The 22,641-nt window shown below is 31.0% G+C and overlaps 13 protein-coding genes across 13 annotated transcripts; 9 read left to right on the forward strand and 4 right to left on the reverse strand.

Annotated features, from left to right (window-relative positions):
* Positions 1-308: 308 nt before the first annotated feature.
* TBLA0C00910 (uncharacterized protein) lies at positions 309-1,667 on the forward strand (the record flags this gene model as incomplete). Its single annotated transcript, XM_004179377.1, has 1 exon — positions 309-1,667. One exon carries the CDS (start codon positions 309-311, stop codon positions 1,665-1,667), a length of 1,359 nt encoding a protein of 452 aa, XP_004179425.1.
* Positions 1,668-2,031: 364 nt separating this feature from the next.
* Positions 2,032-2,538, forward strand: SEC11 (signal peptidase complex catalytic subunit SEC11; the record flags this gene model as incomplete). The annotated part of the gene is made up of 1 exon (XM_004179378.1): positions 2,032-2,538. One exon carries the CDS (start codon positions 2,032-2,034, stop codon positions 2,536-2,538), a length of 507 nt encoding a protein of 168 aa, XP_004179426.1.
* Positions 2,539-2,704: 166 nt separating this feature from the next.
* PRP40 (snoRNA-splicing protein PRP40) lies at positions 2,705-4,681 on the reverse strand (the record flags this gene model as incomplete). The annotated part of the gene is made up of 1 exon (XM_004179379.1): positions 2,705-4,681. One exon carries the CDS (start codon positions 4,679-4,681, stop codon positions 2,705-2,707), a length of 1,977 nt encoding a protein of 658 aa, XP_004179427.1.
* Positions 4,682-5,146: 465 nt separating this feature from the next.
* On the forward strand, positions 5,147-7,516 carry DAL81 (Dal81p; the record flags this gene model as incomplete). The annotated part of the gene is made up of 1 exon (XM_004179380.1): positions 5,147-7,516. The coding sequence occupies one exon, from the start codon at positions 5,147-5,149 to the stop codon at positions 7,514-7,516; it is 2,370 nt and encodes a 789-aa protein (XP_004179428.1).
* Positions 7,517-7,877: 361 nt separating this feature from the next.
* On the forward strand, positions 7,878-8,402 carry ATP7 (F1F0 ATP synthase subunit d; the record flags this gene model as incomplete). The annotated part of the gene is made up of 1 exon (XM_004179381.1): positions 7,878-8,402. The coding sequence occupies one exon, from the start codon at positions 7,878-7,880 to the stop codon at positions 8,400-8,402; it is 525 nt and encodes a 174-aa protein (XP_004179429.1).
* A 357-nt stretch (positions 8,403-8,759) lies between these two features.
* HCS1 (ATP-dependent 5'-3' DNA helicase HCS1) lies at positions 8,760-10,844 on the forward strand (the record flags this gene model as incomplete). The annotated part of the gene is made up of 1 exon (XM_004179382.1): positions 8,760-10,844. One exon carries the CDS (start codon positions 8,760-8,762, stop codon positions 10,842-10,844), a length of 2,085 nt encoding a protein of 694 aa, XP_004179430.1.
* A 194-nt stretch (positions 10,845-11,038) lies between these two features.
* SWD2 (WD-repeat containing protein SWD2) lies at positions 11,039-12,022 on the reverse strand (the record flags this gene model as incomplete). The annotated part of the gene is made up of 1 exon (XM_004179383.1): positions 11,039-12,022. One exon carries the CDS (start codon positions 12,020-12,022, stop codon positions 11,039-11,041), a length of 984 nt encoding a protein of 327 aa, XP_004179431.1.
* A 322-nt stretch (positions 12,023-12,344) lies between these two features.
* Positions 12,345-12,620, forward strand: MCO12 (Mco12p; the record flags this gene model as incomplete). Its single annotated transcript, XM_004179384.1, has 1 exon — positions 12,345-12,620. One exon carries the CDS (start codon positions 12,345-12,347, stop codon positions 12,618-12,620), a length of 276 nt encoding a protein of 91 aa, XP_004179432.1.
* A 348-nt stretch (positions 12,621-12,968) lies between these two features.
* On the forward strand, positions 12,969-14,150 carry MAK11 (Mak11p; the record flags this gene model as incomplete). The annotated part of the gene is made up of 1 exon (XM_004179385.1): positions 12,969-14,150. One exon carries the CDS (start codon positions 12,969-12,971, stop codon positions 14,148-14,150), a length of 1,182 nt encoding a protein of 393 aa, XP_004179433.1.
* Positions 14,151-14,323: 173 nt separating this feature from the next.
* Positions 14,324-15,445, reverse strand: LYS1 (saccharopine dehydrogenase (NAD+, L-lysine-forming); the record flags this gene model as incomplete). Its single annotated transcript, XM_004179386.1, has 1 exon — positions 14,324-15,445. One exon carries the CDS (start codon positions 15,443-15,445, stop codon positions 14,324-14,326), a length of 1,122 nt encoding a protein of 373 aa, XP_004179434.1.
* Positions 15,446-15,950: 505 nt separating this feature from the next.
* CDC16 (anaphase promoting complex subunit CDC16) lies at positions 15,951-18,545 on the forward strand (the record flags this gene model as incomplete). Its single annotated transcript, XM_004179387.1, has 1 exon — positions 15,951-18,545. One exon carries the CDS (start codon positions 15,951-15,953, stop codon positions 18,543-18,545), a length of 2,595 nt encoding a protein of 864 aa, XP_004179435.1.
* A 406-nt stretch (positions 18,546-18,951) lies between these two features.
* On the reverse strand, positions 18,952-20,823 carry TBLA0C01020 (uncharacterized protein; the record flags this gene model as incomplete). The annotated part of the gene is made up of 1 exon (XM_004179388.1): positions 18,952-20,823. One exon carries the CDS (start codon positions 20,821-20,823, stop codon positions 18,952-18,954), a length of 1,872 nt encoding a protein of 623 aa, XP_004179436.1.
* A 379-nt stretch (positions 20,824-21,202) lies between these two features.
* URA6 (bifunctional uridylate/adenylate kinase) lies at positions 21,203-21,823 on the forward strand (the record flags this gene model as incomplete). The annotated part of the gene is made up of 1 exon (XM_004179389.1): positions 21,203-21,823. The coding sequence occupies one exon, from the start codon at positions 21,203-21,205 to the stop codon at positions 21,821-21,823; it is 621 nt and encodes a 206-aa protein (XP_004179437.1).
* Between the last annotated feature and the right edge of the window lie 818 nt (positions 21,824-22,641).

The following is a 22,641-nucleotide window of genomic DNA, read 5'->3' on the forward strand; positions in this document are numbered from 1 at the left end:
TTAATATATCTATCTATCTATCTATCTATCTATATATATATATATATTTAGAATTATACCCTAATGCTAGAACGATTTTGTGTCGTTTTATTTTTAATTTTTTCAGTATGTCACGGATTGACAAAATGTTAGATCTAGATCTATATAGTTTATCATAGTAAAAAACGCACATACAAACACACTATCTAATCAAAAAAAACAAAAAACAAAAAAAATACAATGAAGACACATACTCGAAAACCTCAGATATTTTGAAAATAAAATATTTCCATCTGAAACTTTATTGACTGAATTTAGATATATAAGTTATGAAAAAGATTTATAATCCACGATATCCAATACGAGCCCTTGAATTGTATTGTAAGAAAGCTAATGCAAAAACATTAAGGAAGCTAGCCTTATCAATTGGTGCTAAACAGGGAAACTGTAAAACACAGTGTACAAAGCTAATATTAAGGCAGGGAGGAATTCTTGAACGATTAAGAAATATTAAGGAAAGAAAAGGCTCTGTTTCAATCATTGCGATTGATACCGGTATTTCCAATTTTAGCTTCACCAAATTTGAATTAGAACACAAACGACCAACATATAGTGATAGAGGCTTAATTAATATCAATTATAACCCTCAAAATGCAATAGAATATGATAGAACAGCTGAGGAATTACCTTTGCTATTGGAATGGAAAAAGTTTCATATAGCTCAAGCCTTCGGTGGTATCATGGATAAACATTTCTCACCCACACCAGAAATAATGTCTCAGTTAGCGTATAATATTACAGAGTATATTAAAAATGAAATAAAAGGAGCCGATCTCTATATCCTTGAAAGACAACGACTTCGTACTATGTCATCTAAATCGGTTTTAGAACCTGTGATTAAATCTAATATTTTGGAACATATTATATATTCAAATTTAAAAAATAAACCATTTTCGACACAAGATCTCTGGAAGTGTAATTTAGAAATAGAAAATCATCATGACGATGAATCACATGTAATCTCATCAGATCCTCAACGAATGGTTTCCTATTGGTGTGATTATACATATTTAGCACCATTAAAGAACGTTGTAAACTCTGTCAAATCAAGTGTAGACATGGCTTCAATAATTCCACCTAAAAATATTAAAGTTTCTAACCCTAAAGTTTCTAAAACTATTAGAATAGAGCTAGTAAAACGTATATTACAAACCGCTATGAAAGCTAAGTCATTAGGGAAAATAGGAAATGACTCATTGAGTGAGACGGAAAGACGATGTAATCCGTTGTTAGTTCAATTAAATGACGAGTGGTATAATAGAATCCAACCCGTTATTAAGGAGAATAAAAAATATAAATTATACGATTGCATTAAAATTGACAGACCTGCAGGAGTTAGAAAGGATGATGATCTTGCAGATTCTTTTTTACACGGATTAGCTTGGATGCAATGGCTGAAGACGTATGAAGAGGTTCAAGATATTATATACCGAGATCTTGGAAGGTATGATCAAACTATTCTAGCAGATTTCAATTCTTACGTTAAGATGAAAACAATAAATATGACCCAATATCAAAAGGGAACTCTAATTGGAGTGGATAGTTTTGAAAACGAACCATCAATAAAAGAGCTCCAAGAAGAAGAAGATTTAATCAATAAATTGAAAAAACTTCAATTCACCTATTGAGAATTTATATTATAGCATGTAAATAGTTTAAATATTTGTAATTTTATTAGACATACCCATAATAGAGAAATACTCCTTGTAAACAACAAGATAATATTACATAAATATCCTTTTTCAAATAAATATGAAATAATATAACTATTTGTTCATAAATCTTTGTTTATTTTTCAACGTATTGAGATTGTTCATTTTTCAACGTTAACATGCTAATATGATTTTTGTTGCAGTTCGGAAATTTCAGATCTTACTTTATTAAAACTATTAAAAAACTAAGAAAATTAAGAAACCAGTAAAGTAGTTTATTAATAAAATTACTCAACAGATTCAGCACCATATATAGAATTTTTAAGTCTCATAAGGAACAATGAATCTTAGACTCGAACTAACTAAATTACTTAATCTTTGCTTTGTTCTTTCCTCCACATTTATGATGTGGAAGGGCCTTTCAATCTTTGCAAATTCACATTCGCCAATTGTTGTCGTATTATCTGGTTCAATGGAACCAGCCTTTCAAAGAGGTGATATTCTATTTTTATGGAACAGAAATGTGGAGAGCAAGGTTGGTGATATCGTTGTTTATGAAGTTGAAGGTAAGCCAATTCCAATTGTTCACAGAGTTTTGAGAGAACACCACAGTGAGAAGACAAATAAACAGTTTCTTTTAACAAAAGGTGACAACAATGCTGGTAATGATATTCCTTTATATGCTAACAGAAAAGTTTATTTGCAAAAGGATAAAGATATTGTTGGTACTGTTAAGGGCTATTTCCCATTATTGGGTTATGTAACAATTTGGGTTACTGAAAATAAATATGCGAAATTTGCTTTACTTGGTTTCTTAGGTTTAAGTTCTCTATTAGGAGATGAATAAATTAAAACCTACTTATATATTGGCATATCTAATTAAACAACATCGAATGAGATTATTATAAACGGAAAGAAAAATAATGCTAATTATTGCTAGTTTTTATAGACGAATTTATATGTTTTTGCATATAACGATACATATATTGCTTTAGATATAGTACACGGGAGTATTAATAATCTAATTCCGTAGTTGGCGGTAAAGTACGCTTTTTAGATGGCCTTGTAACAGGGGCTATGGCTAGAGTTTGATTTACAGAAGCTGTAGTTGGCTCACCGGTCTGAACCTCATCAATTATTTTTAAATCATTGTGTATAAAATTATTAAAACTCTCAATCATTAAACTTTCATTATTTTCTAAATCTTTAAATTCTTTAAATTCTTTCAAATGCCCTTTTGCAGAATTCCAGGAATCATCCTTTGAAGATCCGGAACCTCGATAGTATTTGCTCAATAACAAATTGAAATTATGTATTTTTTCATTCAGAAGTCTTTGTTGTAGTTCAAAATATTCCATATTCTTCTCCCATTTTTGTTTAATAAGCCTTTCAATAATAATATCTAAATCTACATCATCTAAGGCACTAAACATGGAGTCGTTCAAAAGTATTTCTTTAATAGAAAGATAATTATCGTGTGTCATCTTTTTAAAATCAATGCGTTCTTCATCATTTGTTATCCATTGAAAATTTTTATCGATCAATAATTGATTTGCAATAGACCTTTGCCCATTGATAATTTCGTCTCTTTCTTCGCGTATATCATAAAACAAATCTAATGGAGTGGAACCATTTCGACCAACAAGTCTTAAGAATGATTTATTATTTTTGATTATCGGATAGATATCACTCCATTTTGAATTTGCACGGATCTTAAAATCATTTGAGTCATTTAGCAGTATTTTAAAATTATCACGAGCTAAACGATCATTGGTGTAATTGATTTTATTCAAATCCATTAAACATTGCTTTTGTCGCTGTTGATATTTCTCTAACAATTCGATGTATAATTTTAGTACATCTTCATGCGTCAAAAGTTTAAAATGCTTGTTTGCGGTATAACGTTTACTTTTTTCAAAAAGATAATGATCGTATAAATGAGACCAAGATAATGGTAATGATAGTGATGAAGATGCAGATTTAGATTTATTAATACTACTGTTATTGAAAATAATATCATCCAGATATAGCCTCAGTTCCTTCAAAGCTTGCTCTTTAGTTTTAGCCTGAAAAGCTTCCTGAGCATTTATTAGGCTATCGATATATTCCTTATATACTTTTTTCTGTATATGCTTACTGACAGCTGAATGGACGTAAATAGGTTCGTTTGCAAAAATTCGTTTAGCAGTGCCCCATCTCGTGTAATACTTTATTTCTGATTTACTTTTCAGCATTAAGATAAAGGCATCATGGAATTTACTTATTTCATTAGATTCCTTTATTAATTGATCTTCAGACCTATTTGATAGATATTTTTCAAAAATTTGTTGTTTCCAAGATGGATCATCATCAACTACCCAGTATCGTGGATCAACTGTTCCTAAGTCTGATATAATTTTTCCAAATGACCAAGTAGAATCCACTTGATTTTCAGTCAACATTTGAATAAATTGATCTTCAGCTTCAGATTTCGTTAATTGAGTTACACATTGAATCATAGATTTTTTGTTATATTTTTCCAAGTCTTCAGAACCAGATAGATTAGAATGCGTAAGAGATTCTGAATGAACATCCGCTTTATTTTCAAAAGTTGGCTGCTTTTTTTCAGAATCATGCATATTTTGTTCAGGTCTTGATGTAGAAAGTGGTTCAACTGGCGAATCATTCTTTATTATATCATCTGCATTTTTTAACGAAGTATTCTTAGGTAAGTTTGGTGGGTCCCATCTACTCTCTTTTGTATCAACGTTATAATAGTATATACGACCTTCTTTTGTTTGAGCAGTACGCCAGCCATGAAGTTTTAGAAATTCCAAGTCTATTTTGTTCTTTAATTCATTTTTTTTTACAGAAACTTGTTTTTCAGTAGATATGCTCTTATTAGTGCCAGTAGACGATTTAGGGAGATCCCACCTTGATTCTTTAGTCTTTAAATTGTAGTAGTAAACTCTTCCTTTAGGATCCTTTGCCTGTTTCCAATCGTTTTCCATTTTTCAGTATATTTTGAAAATTTCTATTATCTTACTACTTCAATCTTCAATTAGTAATGGATAATAATAATATCCTTTCTATTTGTCTAGTTTTAATATTAAACAGCGTACAATATTATCAATTCAACATCATCTCGATGATAGCTTGACAATACCTGCTATGGTGAGAGTATACGGAATATTTCAATATGCTTATATCATTAACCTCCGACTCCGAATTTTCGAATCGTGCTTTTCCAATTCCACTACTGTCCTTCAGAAACTTACAACATGAAAGATTCTGCAGAATATCTTTTATCTAGAAACTTCAACATCTGTTTTTCAAACTCAAACTATGAAATAGACATTTGATGTTTTTGAGCATTCTAGGCCAGCAACAAAATGTACCTTCATGTTATCACAACCTAAGATTAACAACATCTCTAACAAACTTTGAAAATAACTTTACTTTATATCAATAAAACCATGGATTATCAATTAAATGATCACAATTCCAGTATTAGTGATAGTGACACTAGTAATGTTAATACCACAAGGGCACAGATAAATAATCCATTAGAAAGTCAAGACGCTCATAGAATTCCTTCAAAAAATGTCCCACATATTAGATCGTATCCCAGCTCTACAACGGTACTAGGCCCAACATCTATTTATGATCCTTTATTGACATCTCACCTACCTCCAACTAATTTTCATCTTTACAAAGTATCTCAAACTAAGGTAATACGATCAATTTCAAAATCGACTCAATATCTAGTCTACCAAAAGCTTGATGATGAATTATTACGTAAACAGCAAGCGAGTATTATTAAAATAAATCAACTAGTTCATCCTTACAATTCTGTGCTTATTGAACTGTTCTTCACTGTAGTGCATCCTTATTTCCCAATTTTGAATGAAAATGCATTTTTGCAACAATATAAAAGATCACAATTTGAAATATCTCCTCCTCTTTTAGCGATTATATATTCTTTAGCTATTCGCTGGGCGTATTTTGATCCTAAATCAAATGAATTAACTTTAAGCAAATGCATGGAGTTAGCCAAAGAATTACAAGATATGGCTATCTCACTATTTTGGAAGTCCATTGATATATCAAACATTAGTCTAATTCAAGCAGGCCTTTTAATTTTGCAAGCAAAAGAAGATAAAGGAAAATGGACCTTATGTTCATCAATTGTTTCTATTGCTGAAAACATGGGTCTTGGTATGGACTGTTCAGATTGGAAAATACCAAAATGGGAAAAAAACTTGAGAATTCGTTTAGCTTGGGCATTATGGATGCAAGAGAAATGGATCTCCTTGGAAGAATCTAAAATCTCTCATCTAAAATTGGGTGTTAACTGGGTTGTGCCACCTTTGACTGATGAGAATCTTCCAGATAAATCAATTGCAACCTCTATAAGACGTTTCAATAATGACAATATTAATGGACACGATACTACTGACCCAAATAGCAAAAACTTCGACATTTTACTATCTACTGAAGAATTAGCAACAGCTAATTCATTTTTTAAATATAATGTATTGTTGAGTATTATCTTAGGTGATATATTACTCACCTTTTTTTCATTCTCTCAATTACCTAACAATATATCTTTAGATAGAGTTTTAAAAATTGCTAAACCCTTACAATTAAAATTAAGGGAATGGTATCATGGTCTACCTGCTAACCTTTTAATGACAAATTACAAAGAAAAAAAATTTACATCAAATGCGACATTAACATTAAGTTATTTTGCAGTGGAACTAACATTACATCGTAAAATTATCTCAAGCATTAAAGCTAATTCTCCACCTAATTTAATTAATATATGCCGTGTGGCTGCAAAGACCAGATTATTTGCCGCACTGAGTTTTATTCGTGATTTGAGAGTTGAACATAAATTATCATTTTGGTATTCCAATACAACTTCGAACATTCAACTAATATCAATATTTGCTGCCTTATTATATGTCACCTCAAGTACTCCTGAAGAAAAAGAAGTCTATAAGAATGCAACAAGAAATTATATCTCCATATTAAAAAGAGGCGCAAAAATCTTTAATAGAAAACGATTTGCATTAAGAGGAATATACACGTATTTATTACAAATTCCAGGTCTATTATTAGATTCTCAAGATACAACGAAATCTAATGAGGCTCCAAACCCATCTTCTATAACTAATTCTGTTTATCAGGACGGTCACCAACTGTTACATGATTCTAACAATATACCTATAGATATTTTGCAAGAATTAATGGATATTCAAGAAAATAATGAACTTAGAAACGGATCTAATAATGATGGGCATTCAAATGGCCAAATGAACCAAAATTACTCAAATGCTATTGCATCATTGATTAATAATGTAGGCCAAAGTCCACACTTACTTGATAGCTTGTATTCATCAGGAAACACTCCACTTGTTACGGGACCTACGTTTCCGTCGAGCATGTCACCTAATCAAGACTTTGCAGATCCAATAAATTTTTCAGATATGTCTATGCCATCTGAACAATTACCTCTTTTAAACTCTTCTGATACACATAACAAGCCTCTTTCTTCGTTCAACAATAGCAGATCTAATCTAAACAGAATTGAGAATGATACTGATGCAAATGGTGCAGATGCACCCCTTGAAGGCAATAATACCCTTGGTGCCAACAACACTGAAGATATAGCTAACCAAACTACTATTAATAACCCCACACCTATTAACCTTGAAGCAAATAACTTGATAAACATTAATAAAACAGATTCAGTTAATTTAGAATCTATCACATATGATGCAGCCAACTTCATCCAGTTTAACGACAACCTAACCAATTCAAACAATTTAGATATGAATTAGATATATTATAGCAATTATTTTTTTTTGTTTTTTTTTGGATGACATAGTCACTATATTGTTACATAAACTTTCAACAAAAATACCATAGGCTTATTAATAGATAGTATATAATATTATATGTCATATATACACAATACAACTTTGCAGACTGTTGTACGATTAGTCACGTGATGGGGCCGTTTTCGGATCTAGCGAATCCCTTATAAATAAAACTAAAAAACATGGAACGTATTCAAAGCCTTTTTTAATTAGATTAAAAGAAGTAAGAAAGTTCCTGGAAAGGGTTAAAGATAATACTCAACAATAAATATCAACTTAAACCAGCTAGTCACAAACATAGTATATTAAACTGAGAAGTAAAATGCCTTTAGTTAAATCAGCAGCCACCAAATTAGAATGGGCAAAAGTGATGACCCAGCTAAAACTAACTGGACGTACAGCTTCCGAATTATCTTCCTTCAAAAAGCGTAATGAAGAAGCAAGAAGAAAATTATTAGAGTTACAAACTAAATCTACTGAAGTTGATTTTGATTTCTACCGCTCAGCTTTGAAAAACAAGCAGATCGTCGATCAAATCCAAAAGAGTTTTCAACAATACAAGCCCGTTAAAATTAATACTTCTGAACAATTGTCAACTATTGCTGAGTTTGAAAAGCAAGCATTGCAAAGTGCCAAGGAAACAGAACAAGTTGTTGCAAGAGAATTGGCTGACTTAAGTGCTACTTTGAAAAATATTGAAGCTGCAAGACCTTTTGATCAATTGACTGTTGATGAATTGGTTAAAGCCAAGCCAGAAATTGATGCAAAGGTTGAAGAAATGGTTAAGAAGGGTAAATGGGATGTTCCTGGATATAAGGAAAAATTCGGTGATTTAACTGTGATGTGACCTACCAGAGACTGTTCTTGTATAGCTCCTCCTTTATTTCGATATGTCTTCCTAATTTCGTCACCATTATTTCTTATCATATATTCTCTAAAACATAAATAGTCCTCTACCAGTATTATTGATACTTTAAATAATATCTATAATCTATCCTTTTATATTCTGTCAATATCTAAAAAAAAAAATAGCATGTTTGTTATATTTGAAATATTTTTTATTTTACGCTTTCATAGAAGACACTTTTAATCAGCATAAATCGAAGGAGAGTTAACGTTAAAAAAACGCAAAAATGGAATACAGTGATAAATAAAAAATTACTTGATAAATGAAAGGTATATTTATAATCAATTCTATGCAACTATGAGTAAGGAGTTATCTGAATTGTTTTTAAATGCAATTGAATATGAAAAATCTCAAGACATCAAACAAACCACTGAATTATTGCAATCATCTTCGCTGAAAACATTAGTATCATCAGGATATGCAATATCAAAGCTAATTTTAGAAAATATTAGAAGTGGAATTGGTGGTAAACTATTTTTGGAACTAGGACCAGACCATGCTACTTCTACTGAAATTGCAGGAGGTAATATAAGGACAGGTGACATTGTTTCTATTCGTCCTTCAACTTCAAGTTCCAAAGATAAAAAACAGGCAAAGCTACAGTCCAATAAACATCATAAACCACTCCGCAATCATAAAGATTACAATAAATCAGATGCTGTTCCTATTGATGCTGTAGTTGGGGTAGTCACCAAGATTAATGAGAAAGTTTTAATTATTGCAATTGAAGAAAATCAAGAGAAGAATGCTATACAATTATATTCTTGTACACGGTTATATGTATTTAAAACTGTTAATGATATTACCTATAAAAGAATGGAGTCAACAATGAGGAAATTATCAGAATTTAAATTTCTCTCTGATAAGAAGATTGTTCAATACTTATTGAATGAAGCACAATTTATTAGACAATCACCAATTTCAGATGTTAAATTTGAAAATGATCAATTAAATGAATCACAAAAAACTGCAATCAAATTTTCTCTTGCCAATTCTATATCAATTATTCATGGCCCACCCGGAACAGGTAAAACATATACATTAGTTGAGTTAATCCAACAACTTGTTCATAGAGGGCAAAGGGTACTTGTGTGTGGCCCATCTAACATTTCAGTGGATACAATTTTAGAAAGATTGTCTAAAGTTTTACCACCAGATTCTTTATTGCGTATCGGTCATCCAGCAAGACTGTTGGAAAAAAATTTATCATATTCTTTGGACGTTCTGAGCAAAACCGGTGATTTTGGATCAATTCTTAAAGATATTCTAAATGATATTGATAAAACTATTCGTGATATAAGAAAAATGAAAAAAGATAAAGATAGAAGAGAGGGGTGGAAACTAGTCAAAGAACTAAGACAAGAATTAAAAGAACGTGAAGGCAAGGCAATTACTGAATTCATTTTAAAATCTAAGGTTATTGTCGCAACATTGCATGGTTCTAGCAGTAGAGAATTATGTTCTGTTTATAAGGATATAGGTGATCGTAATTTGTTTGACACATTGATAATTGATGAAGTCTCTCAAAGCTTAGAGCCTCAATGCTGGATACCGATTATATCTCACTACAAGTCAGACATTACCAAATTGGTTTTGGCAGGTGATAATCAGCAATTATCACCAACTATTAAAACGACAGATAATTCAAAAATTATTAAAACTCTTGGTACAACATTGTTTGATAGGCTAGTGAAAAATTATGGTGATCAATTTAAACTTTTGTTGAATGTTCAATACAGAATGAATAAGGATATCATGCAATTCCCATCAGAACAAATGTATGATAATAAATTGGTAGCGGATGAATCTGTTTCACGTCTTTTGTTAAATGATCTTTCGGGAGTTGATGATAATGATGAGACCATGGTGCCTCTGCTATGGTATGACACCCAAGGTGACGAATTTCCAGAAAGTTCAGACGATGCTGAAAATGCAGATATTATATCATCTAAATATAATGAAGGCGAAGCTTTAATTGTGAAGGATCACGTTATTAAACTAATGGATAGCAACATCAGCCAAGAACATATTGGTATCATTTCACCATACAGTGCACAAGTATCATATTTAAAGAAGTTACTGCGTGAAAAATATCCCTTAATCGAAATACAAACTGTTGATGGGTTTCAAGGAAGGGAAAAGGAAGTTATAATATTAACTCTTGTAAGAAGTAATGAAAAATTTGAAGTCGGTTTCCTCAAAGAGGAAAGAAGATTAAATGTGGCGATGACAAGGCCAAAGAAACAGTTATGTATTGTAGGAAATATGGAGATGTTAGAAAGAAGTCGTAATAAATATTTAAAGAATTGGGCTAATTGGAATAGCAATAATAGCGAGATCAGATATCCAGATATATCTGAACTATTAGAAATATATAGTTAATGCTAACCTTGGCAATATTTTATTAAGAAATCCAGATTAAATTTAAATATAAAAGTATATAAATACAAGTGCGTAACTGTATGCTAATGACTATATAATGATATTGTGTGATATTGAAGAAGGTGGAAAGATTATATTTATTATGTGAAAAGAAGTGCCTTTCTTTATACCATTCTGTTAAATGGCAACGAAGATTATGTATCCTCAAAGGTATAGAAGTCTACGTTTTCATCAGCTGTGACAAACATTGAATATTTTGGATTAAATGCAATTGTCCTGGGAGAAGAATTTTGGGCTGCCTGTATATAACCTTGAGGCTTCAGTACTTTATTACTTATAGAATCGGTATGATTCCACACAGCTATTTTACCCGAGTAATCAGTTGCTAGGGTGAATTTACCATCTGGAGTAAAACAAGCTGAGCCAGAATCTGTGAATTCTCTTAATGGGAAAGGCTTTGTGCCAATTAACTCAAATAATTGACTACCATCGAAGGCATCCAGTATTAACTGTATTCCATCAGAAGAGGCTAGCAATATGTACTTACCATCATTTGAGAACTCTAATTTTGACCAGTTTGAAAATTTTTTATCCACTTTAATAGTCAGAAATGGTCCATTTTTCAACTGGTGAATATCATATAGGCCAATCTCAAAAGATTCTGGATTTCCTACAGCGAAAACTAGCCCACTGGGATCATATGCAATGCATGTTGGTATGACACTGGGAATAATTGCTTGTGCTTTGGAAATTCTTAGATCCCATAGTCTGATAGATTCATCATAAGATGCTGATAAAAATGAATCATCCAAGGGAGACATCTGCAGTTCGCTAACTAGAGCACCGTGACCCATAAAATACCTTAGGTATTGATTAGTTTCAACATTTAGATGTCTAATATCAAAACTTTTCATTGTAGATGAGTAGATACATTCTGATTGAGCATGAGTAAATTTTGCAGAATGACATCCGTATTTCTTGGATGCAATTGTACTTATAAAGCGGCATCCAACAGCATTATATAGTTGCATGGAGTCACTCGCAGCAGAAGTTAATAAAAATTGGCCATGATCATCAAAACTTAAAGAAGTCACAGGAGCAACTTGTGCATCTGGTAATCTATAACTCTTAGCAGCCTGGAACTTTAAAAGATTCTCTTTTGATATATCTATTGACATTTTAAATAATGTAATGACCGACTATAGGTGGAAGTTTGTAGTTTATTGTATTTTTATTTCAGATCTTTTGCTTCAAGCAGCGAATTCCAGTCACCATTATTTTATCATCACACAAATTTCTATTACAGTCCGATACCCGAAATGGCACATTTAAGAATCAGCTAAATAAATATAGGTGAAATAAGTCAGCCCAAATTTAAAGCACAAAAGTATTTATTTTATAGAAGAATAAATATAAACCATTTATATTAAAAAGACAGAAATCCACTTTGCCGATAGAGAAACATTTTTTGAATAGTATACTATAATAGAATTTCCAGAAATGAGTGTCAGTGGCTTAATGCGTTACGGGGCAGAATTAACAATAGTAGCTATGCTATTAGCAGCACTTCGCAGAGAAAGTGGGGTTGCATTAGCTGTTAATGTTGGTGATGCTGGATGGATTATTGAACGTTGGTTACTATGGGGTGAACGTTGCTACGATGCATTTAGACGCTATGCTAAACGCTCTTCATACTTCGGTAAGATTGGTATAGTTCCAAAGACAGGAAACTTAAACGAGCCTGCTGGTAATCCCACTGGATTCTTTGTCTTTTGATTTTATATTGGCTGCATTATCATGGTTATATTCTCTCATTCTAGTATTAATTTTGTATTATATGGCGCTATCACATTTGTTACTTGTCTACGTGAGCTCCACTAATTAAAGCTTTTTCATCTCGGTGAAATTGTATTTCTGAGAAAATTTGAACTCATCGATCTACAATGATGGTGATGTTTTACATGATATTAACTCTTAATAGGCTCTAACAACCAATCGTGGTGAGAGGCTAATATCATTTATCAAGTATCAAACGGTCATTTAAAGAAAAAGAATAAATTTATATCTACTTATTTATCTCGAACTTAACTGTATTATAGCATCACATTATTATAAATATAAAAAATGCCGGCACAAAATCAATTTCGAGTCATCATTGGCTCTTATGAACATAATATTATGTGTTTATCACTAAATCTAGATAAAGAAACACCTCTATTTACTCCAATTTTCCATTTCCAAGCCCATTCTTTAAGTGTAAAATGTATGGATATTAATCAAAGGTATTTAGTCTCTGGTTCAAATGATGAACATATTAGAATTTACGATCTTCAAAAAAGAAAAGAATTAGGTACCTTACTTGCTCACCAAGGTTCAATTACAGGTTTGAAATTTTCTAAGACAGAAGATAATAAAAGTAAATGGCTATTTTCATCTTCCGATGATAAAAATATTATTATCTGGAGAGTTAAAGATTGGGAAAATTTTGGTATATTAAAAGGTCATATGAATAGAATTAATGATTTCGATATTCATCCATCAAATAGAATTGCTGTAAGTGTCAGCGAAGATCATACGATTAGATTATGGAATTTAATGACTGTCAAGAAAGCTGCAGTTCTAAAATTGAAAAAATACTCTCAAAATGGTCAATTTGTAAGATGGTTCAATAATGGTGAGTATTTTGCCGTTGCCCTTCTAAATAAAGTTTTGGTTTATAAGACCTCCACCGCAAAAGTTCATTGTGAAATAGATATGGGTAAAAAAACTATAATGCATATGGAGAGTGAGATTATAAAAGATAACAAAGAATACTTATGTATTGGTATGAGTGATGGTAATGTTCACTTTTATTACACGGAGAAGCTATTTAACTTGGAGACAGATGAAAATGATGATGAAGAAATTTCTGGCCAAAAATTTGAACCAGAATTCTCTTTGTTAGGGCATTCTAATCGTGTTAAAGATTTCAGATTTTATTCCAATGAGTTTAGCAAGTATTTAGTTACAATTAGTTCAGATGGTAAGATTGTTGTTTGGGATATGAAGACCACAGACCAAGTAGCAGTATATGATGTTGGCGAACGATTGAATTGTCTAGCGGTCTGTGATGAAAGCATCGAGAAAACTGATACTATGAAAAAGAGGGCTACTGACTCAACTATAGAAAATGACCTACAAAGTGAATATGAAACTGATACTGAAGAACTTAAAAAAGTGATGTTTGGCAAAGATAAAAAGAAGAAGAAAAATTCTAAAAAGAATGCTAATAAAAGAAGAAAAGTCACTGTCGAATATGAAAAATAATTTTACAGAAATATAAAGGAAAATGTAATTCCGTTTTATACTATTGAGAATATATATCTATATCTATATAAGTATACATAAATGAATTTAATATTGTCTCATATACGGCAAAATTTAGGAACATCGTGTAATCATCTTGAGATCATAAATGGATCCAAGATTGGTTTGAACAATTACAACTTAGAACGTCTATTAACACGGGCACAATGCGTTTGAAAAAGAATTTTAGCCCTAACCCAGACTGGTACTCTCTTTCTATTTGGCAGTTGTTTCAAATAAGGTAATAAATCTCTTGAAAAGAATTCAGAAGCTTCTCTTGGTAAAAGAGAGGGTAAATGGTCGATTGATATAACAGATAATTTTGGACCTTTCTCCAGTGGCACTGTGACTGTTGGTCTATTAAAAACAGTTGCAATATTATAAATCGGGATTGGATTATGAGGGTTCGTTGTATCAGCTGAAACATCAACTACTGTCGTCAAATTTCTATTATTAACATTTAATGACTTAGTATCAATAAATGGTGGGATAGGCTGTGAAAGGTAAATACAGTTAATAAATATATCGGCTTCAACTATTTCCTTAAAAGGGCCACCTTTTTTAGTTTCATTTATATCCCACTTAATAATATTTGACTCAGGAATACCACTCTTTGTTAGAAAATCAATAGCACCAGAACCACAACGGCCTAATGCACCGATAATTAAAACCTTTGGTGGCTTAACATTCTGTAATTTTAAAGCCTTCTGATAATCAATTGAAACATTCTCAATTAAAGCTTCTTCACTGTTGAATGGTGTTACACCTGGCAAGTCAAGATTATCAGGGTGGGTCTTTTTAAAACACCAATCTTTCAGTCCCAGAGCAGCGCCTGCAAACCCAGCATAAAACCCGAAAGCAGCAACACGTCTATTATTATCATCAACTAAGAATTCTAAATCGTATAAAGTCCCATCCCCATTTATAAATCTTTTCAAAACTTTTTCCCATCCAGCTTGATTCTTATAACAATGCGCAAATGTAATATGTTCATGTACTAGAGGGAATGTCTCAAATTCCGGTAATTCTTTCAAACCAATAATAATTCGATCATGTGGTGCACTTACCCATGAACCAGCTGGCACAATGATTGCTCCGTTTTCTTCGTATTCTGAAGCCTTGAATGCAGATTGTTCGCTATCTTCAACATAGATTTTAAACCCGGCAGCAATTAATTCTTTAGTAGTAGCCGGCGTTAAGGCAGCTCTTGCTTCTAATGGTTTAGTTTCAGCTCTTAAGTGTAAAGTGGTTGGCATTTTCAACTTTAATCTAATGATAAGTTCTATAGGTAACGTATTACTCGATGCACAAGTTGTAACTGATCGTTTTCCAAATGACAAAGAAGATAATAAGTTACATATTCAATATAACATTAATGAAAAGCTCCCTCCTTTATATACATTTTAAAATTAAAGGAATAATACCATTCCGATATGTATCAATTATGAAATGACCAGTGACTAATTTCTCAGACGAGTAATGCCCTCTCTTTATCTTTCATTGGATTTTTGTAGTTAGCTGACCCTGTAAAACGCAAATTTCTTCCTTATATAATCGCTGTTTCCCTCGGAATTTTTCAATCTGAAAGATCTCGGTGAAAGTTAAAATATGAAAAACTCGGCAAGACACAAATTCAAGAAAAAAACAATTTAGATTTGAAACAAATAATTAAATACAAATTTAAAGATGGTCGTTTAAGCTTTACAAATTTAATAATGTTAGTCTGGTAATGAACAAAGAGATCAAGAAAATATTGTTACAATGACAGGAGAATCTGATCATAGAGCTGGTCGCTCTCCATTTTTGGCAGTTCCAAATTCTTATCAACAAGCGTCTCAGGGACAAAATCGAAATCAAAATAATAGCAGCATATCACCAAGGAATAATATCAACAATAATACCTCTAATAATATCAATAATAGTAATACTAATCCTCTTCATATTGGCAGCAATGTGCGGCCCACGATGCATTTAACCTCGATGGCGGCTGCTATAACAATGAGTCCATTGGGACAAAAAACACCTTCTAACCTACATCAACGAGAAAGAGAGGCTGCTTCCTTAACAACCCCAAACCACCATAGAACACCAGCAATATCTGGCCAGCAACTCCAGAGCCAACAACAAAGTTCAGGATTGCTTGGATCAATGTCTAAGAATGGTTTATTTGCTTCGGCGTTACCTTCTAGTCTTAGAAAGGTCAGCTTCCAAAGAGAATATAGAGATCCTGTTATTATGGATGGGAATACTACTACTTTGGGCTCTAATGTGCCTAAGAATAGCTTAAACTATGGAAATCCTATAGATAATGATGGTCTAACGACTACATTGATAACTACTACATCTGCTGCAGAATTAGAAAATGGAAATAACAGTAATATAAACACAGGAACCGGAACTAATGAACCTTTTGATTTTGCAGATATGTCAACTATCGATAAGTTACAATCGTGGAGACAAGACGCATTATTTCAACATTTGTATTCAACTGCAGAATTTATTGGCAATAAAATTCTTTCCATGACAAACGACTCAACAGATGCTTTTTGGTTAGCACAGATATATTACCAAAGCGGAGAATATACAAGAGCGATTGATTTGTTATCAAATAGTACATCTTCGGTTGGTGGTAGTGCAATTACCAATAATTGGGTCACTATCAGTATCCCTTGTAGATATTTAATGGGACTATGCCTTGTTGAGTTAAAGAAGTTTGATGAAGCGTTAGATATTATCGGTGAAGAAACTCTATTTATTCCTGAACCCATTAATAACTCTAACACGACTAATAATCAGAGCACTACAAATAATACTAGCGAGAAAAGCTCCTTAGATGCTGGAATCGACTTGGAATCATCAATGTCTTACCTAAGGGGCCGTATATATTTATACCAGAACAATTTTAATAAAGCAAAGACGTCGTTTATTAATTCTATTCTAATAGATATTAAAAATTTTGAAGCTTATGAACAATTAACATCTAAAAATCTATTAACACCAAAAGAAGAATTAGATCTTCTTAATAAATTAGATTTTTCTACTTTAGATGATAATGAGGAATTAATTAAAAATCTATACTATTTGAGACTAAAAAATCTGATATCAGTATCTCCAAATTCAAATTTAATTGACTATAATAATCAAATTGATTTTAAAGAATCAAAAAATATTTTAATTGAGCAATATAATTTAGAAAATAATATTGATATTTTATTATTTGAAATTGAAAATTATTATAATTCATGTAAATTTGAAAAATGTATCGATTATTGTGAGAAGGCCTTGGAAATTGATGCATTTAATAAAAACATCTTAACAGTATATATATCGTCCTTGTATGAGCAAGATGCAAAGAATAAATTATTTTTAATATCACATAAGCTATCACAGAATTTACCGAATTCTGAAGTTACTTGGTTCAGTATACGGCACATACTTATCTTTTCAATTAATAAAATTAATGAGGCAAGAAAAAACTTTTCAAAATCTTCTTTAATTGATTCGAGTTTTGCCCCGGCATGGCTAGGATTTGCCCATACCTTTGCAATAGAAAATGAGCATGATCAAGCTATATCTGCATATTCAACAGCATCTAGATTTTTCCAGGGCATGAATTCACCAAATCTATTTCTTGGTATGCAATACATGTCAATTAATACTTTATCTTTGGCGGAAGAATATTTTATTCTATCATACGATATTAATCCAAACGATCCTTTACTATTAAATGAAATGGGTGTTCTGTATTTTAAAAAAAGTGATTTGCAAAAATCAAAGAAATTTTTAAAGAGAGCCTTGGATGCATCAAATAAGAGTTTAAACCCTAACTCAAAAACTGCTCTATCAATTCAAATTAATTTAGCACATACTTTTAGAAAATTAAATGAATTTGAAAAATCAGTGCAATTAATCAAATCGGTCTTAGAAATTTCTGGTAAAAATTCAAACTTATTATGCAATTTGGGGTTTCTCTATTTAAAATTAAGACAATTCCAATACGCCATTGATAATTTGCATACAGCTTTATCAATAAATCCTTCCAATCAATTAGCACAGGAGTTACTTATTCGTGCTTTGGAATTAAATGTTTTAATAAAGTTGGATAGTGATCACCCATTAAACTTTTTACAATCTAATAGCAATCAGATCAATGCAGATAATAATAAAAAGATATCTGAATCCAATTTTTCAACTTCAGATACTACAAGTACTAGAAGCAGTACCAATTCACGAAAACGATCCAATAAAAATATTTTGATTTCTGATGAATTTAGTAAGAAATTAAGAACAAGCAATTTCTTTAATAATGATAATGCTAGCACCAGTCATAGCGCTTCCAATATTAGTACTTTCTAGCACACTTGTTAATAGTGCCTCTATTGCCAATTTGATTCTGTTTGTTATCAAGTTCAGTACATTTTATTGCATTAACTAATCTTTCAATCAATTTACATATCCATTTTGTTTTCATTTTATTAGCATTTTTAATTCAGCATTTTATTGGGTTTGTTTTTTCCTCGTCGACAATATGCATTACTTTATCTATATTGTTAATTGGCACATAAAAAGTTATATACATTTATAGATGCATGTTCACAATTATTTATTGGTAATAATAAACACGATTTATGTTAGCATTCAGATTTGAGTAACTAAATTATATACTAATGTGAATTACTTGGTAAATCTATTCAAAAAAGTAAATTATATGGCCAATAATGCTAAGGGTGTATAAGTTATTCGTAGCAATGAGTGAAATTAGCTAAAAATATACAAATAAATCTTCTCTTTTCAGATTTTTTGCACTCTTGTCGGCAATATTGATGGTTACTTTGTTATCCCTGTTTTTTTTCTTATTGGATTTCTTTGTCTTTTTAGTATAGTCAGTATTATTTCTGTGAATATTTTCATTTGTAGAAGTTGAGCTTCTATTATTAAGAGATACAACATCAGGTATCTTTTTACCAGAACGTCTGTTTTTGTGATTTGTATTTTCGATAGCATTGTCATTCGTATCATTAGTATGATCTTCAGTTTGTAACACAACATTCTTCTTTCTATTATTTTTTCTATCGGACGTTCTACTTTTCTTTTCTGTAATATGAAGATTTTCATTATCAATACTTATTATCTCTTGGCGGTTTAAACCTAATGCTTGTTCTTCTGTCAATTCCTGTACTTTTCTGGTATCAGACTTACTTTTATTATTTTTGGTTTTTGAGTCGCTGCTTTGTGAAAGCGTTGTACGTACATTCTCACTATTGTTAAGATTATCACATTTGTTATTATAGTTGTTATTCGCATAATTTACGTTAGAACTAGTTTTATTTTTAATATTGTCTTCAGATATAGGTTCATTGTTATTGGATATATTGGAAGACCGGTCCTTAGGTTTGAGCTTTTTGTTGTTAGTGATTATTTTTTTCTCAAGCTTTTCTGACGTGTCAGGGATTTTGGTCGGTAATTTCTTACTTTTCTTTGAGGATGATTCTATATTTTTAGGTTGCTTGGCCACTTTTTTATTATTTTTCTGCCTATTGTTTCCTTCTACTCCCTTTTCAATTTTCATCTTCAAAAATAGCTGTAAGTGTTCCTCTAGTTCTTTAATTATTTGTTTTTGTAAAGTTTTACTACTTTTCATCTCTCGTTTATTTTCTAATTCTATTTGCTTTAATTCTTGGCGACAATTTATAATTTTCTGTTGTATATCAATTATTTCTGGACTAGAGTCATTTCCAACTTTCTGTGTTTGATTTCTTAAAGTTCTCCTTAGAGCTCTAATTTGTTTTCTCTTTTTATCAATTAAATTTTTGAATTCAGCCTTATTTTGATGTTGGATTTCAGACCCAGAAGGAGTTTTAAAAGGGAACTTTTTTGATTCAGTAACTAAGTTCTGGTATATATAAATTTTAAATCGAATAGTTTCTAAAACCTCATCCTTTTTCTTATTTGTCGTCAAATCTTCTTCAATATTTGTTACTGATACCTTGCTATTTTTCTCAACGTTCTTATTGTTTATCTCATTATTAGTAGTATATTTTAAAGCCTGTTCATGAACATCTAGATCTCTTAGTTTTTTAGCAAGTGATTCTTCTAACCATCTTATGCACTCTGACTGTAATGCGATGTTCTCATCTTCATCCTCTATGGTACAAAGATCAGAATTGTTAGCAAGCCTTATCATCTCAGAAGTATTATCTTTTAAGTTTGTATTTAAAGTATTTGGGGATTTTTGTTTTATTTTGATATCTTCCAAGCCATTCAATTCTGGCTTTTTTCTTTCGTTTTGCCTGTTTCTATCTTTCTTTCCCCTTTGAATATTTTTTGCACCTATTTGACTTCTAGACTCATTTTTTTCATTTTCATAAACTTTAGAGTTGATATTCGAAATATTAGATAATATCATGCTATCCAGGTCGTCAAATAAATCACTATACTCATCTGAAATTCGTAAAGACACATTATTTTTGTTATTGTTAAGATTAGGTGAAGATATGAGACTTGATTCTCCCTTATTTTCAGTATTTGGAGTTGAAACTAGCCATCTAGATTTCTTTTTAGGTGCAGTATCTGTGTGAGTTAGGGGTGCATTTTCTTCTAGCAAAAATCCCATTATTTCTTGTTCCTCCATCATAAGATATATTTAATTCTTGTTTTGCTTACTAGTCGCTACTATATTCAGATCTTAATTCACAATCAGAAAATTTGTTATACAATGCTTGAATCCACACCTCTCCTGTGACCAAATTCTTATAAGTATAGCAGAAGCCTAAAGATCTTTGGCTATATAGTGATGGTACCTTAAAAATATGAAGTGTTTTAAAAGTTTCTGACATTGGTACAAAGTGTGAAAAATTAACGGCGATTTTTCCTAAGCGGGAATCCAAAACTAATGCGATGTTAAAAAAAAACAGTAACTACCGAAGAATTTATATAACGTAGAAGAATTTAAATCTGTAGTTTTTAGAGAAAACTTTTACATATTTATATGCAAATTAAATAAGGAGAGTAAAATGAGTGTCATTAAAAAGCCAACTTTTAATTCAGATCAAATTTCTGTTATCTTTGTTCTGGGTGGTCCAGGTGCTGGTAAAGGAACCCAGTGTACCAAATTAGTTGACAATTACCAATTTGTTCATCTATCTGCTGGTGATTTATTACGTGCTGAGCAAGCTCGTGATGGTTCAGAAGTTGGTGCTTTGATCAAACACTATATTATGGAAGGCTTAATTGTCCCTCAAGAGATCACTATTGGTTTGTTAAAGAGTGCTATTGCTGAAAATTTTGAAAAATATAATAAAACTAAGTTTCTAATAGATGGCTTCCCAAGAAAAATGGATCAGGCCATTACTTTCGAAGAAGAGATTGTTCCAAGTAAATTTACCTTATTTTTTGATTGTTCTGAAGAAGTCATGTTAAAGAGGTTATTAGAGCGTGGTAAAACAAGTGGTAGATCTGATGATAATATCGATTCCATCAAGAAAAGATTTAAAACTTTTGAAGAAACCAGTATGCCAGTTGTGGAATATTTTGAATCTCAAAATAAAGTAGTAAAAGTTAATTGTGAGAAATCTGTTGACGAAGTATACGCAGATGTTAAAAAGGCTATTGCCGAAAGAATTCAAAATAAATGAACAGATCAAATTATTAATTCTATAAAATTATCTTTTCTTTTTTGCATAAGTATACTATTAATATAATAGATAATTATAAATATCTACATATCAGCATCTATATACAATAATAAATAACATAAGATGTATTAAAAATAAACCCTCTGTATTCCTAACAGTCGTGGGACTTAATTATGAACGAAAGTTTTCTAGCAATATGAGACCTTAAAATATTAGAGAATAGTTTAAGATCTCAAATTTTTACTACTAGATTAGAATTCTAAAAAGTAATTTTTTAAATGCACTAATATTTTACCATTAATTACGTAGAAACACTCTATGGGACATTGGAGAATAATAAGTCAAATCTAAGACAACAAATAAATATCTTTGTTAATATATCTAACTCATTTTGTTTAATATATTCAGTCTTTATTATATTTATAATAAAATATGTAGTACATCTAAATATTCTATCATGTTATGATGTTTTCAAAAATGTTAACCTAGAAGTAAGTTTTAGAGAAGTACTAAAGATTTATTGAGTTTTGACTACAAATTTTAGGTAACTTTTGTCTCTTATTGTCTGGAGAGTATTAATATTCTAAACATATTTATATTTTAAGATACTTCCTCATTACTATATTTTTACTATTAACTCTGAGTTATTGGCAAAAAATCTAAAATATATTTGCTAGATTTAAGCCACTAGATATGCTTTTTAAAAATAGGGGCTCTCGAATATTTGAAAAATGCTTAGGCCTCTTAAAAATACCTCTCTAAAGTTAACATATGCACCTTTAATATTCAAAATAATATATTACAATAGAAATGAATTC

This window comes from Henningerozyma blattae, chromosome 3, assembly GCF_000315915.1.
Source record: "Henningerozyma blattae CBS 6284 chromosome 3, complete genome".
NCBI classification, from domain to species: domain Eukaryota; kingdom Fungi; phylum Ascomycota; class Saccharomycetes; order Saccharomycetales; family Saccharomycetaceae; genus Henningerozyma; species Henningerozyma blattae.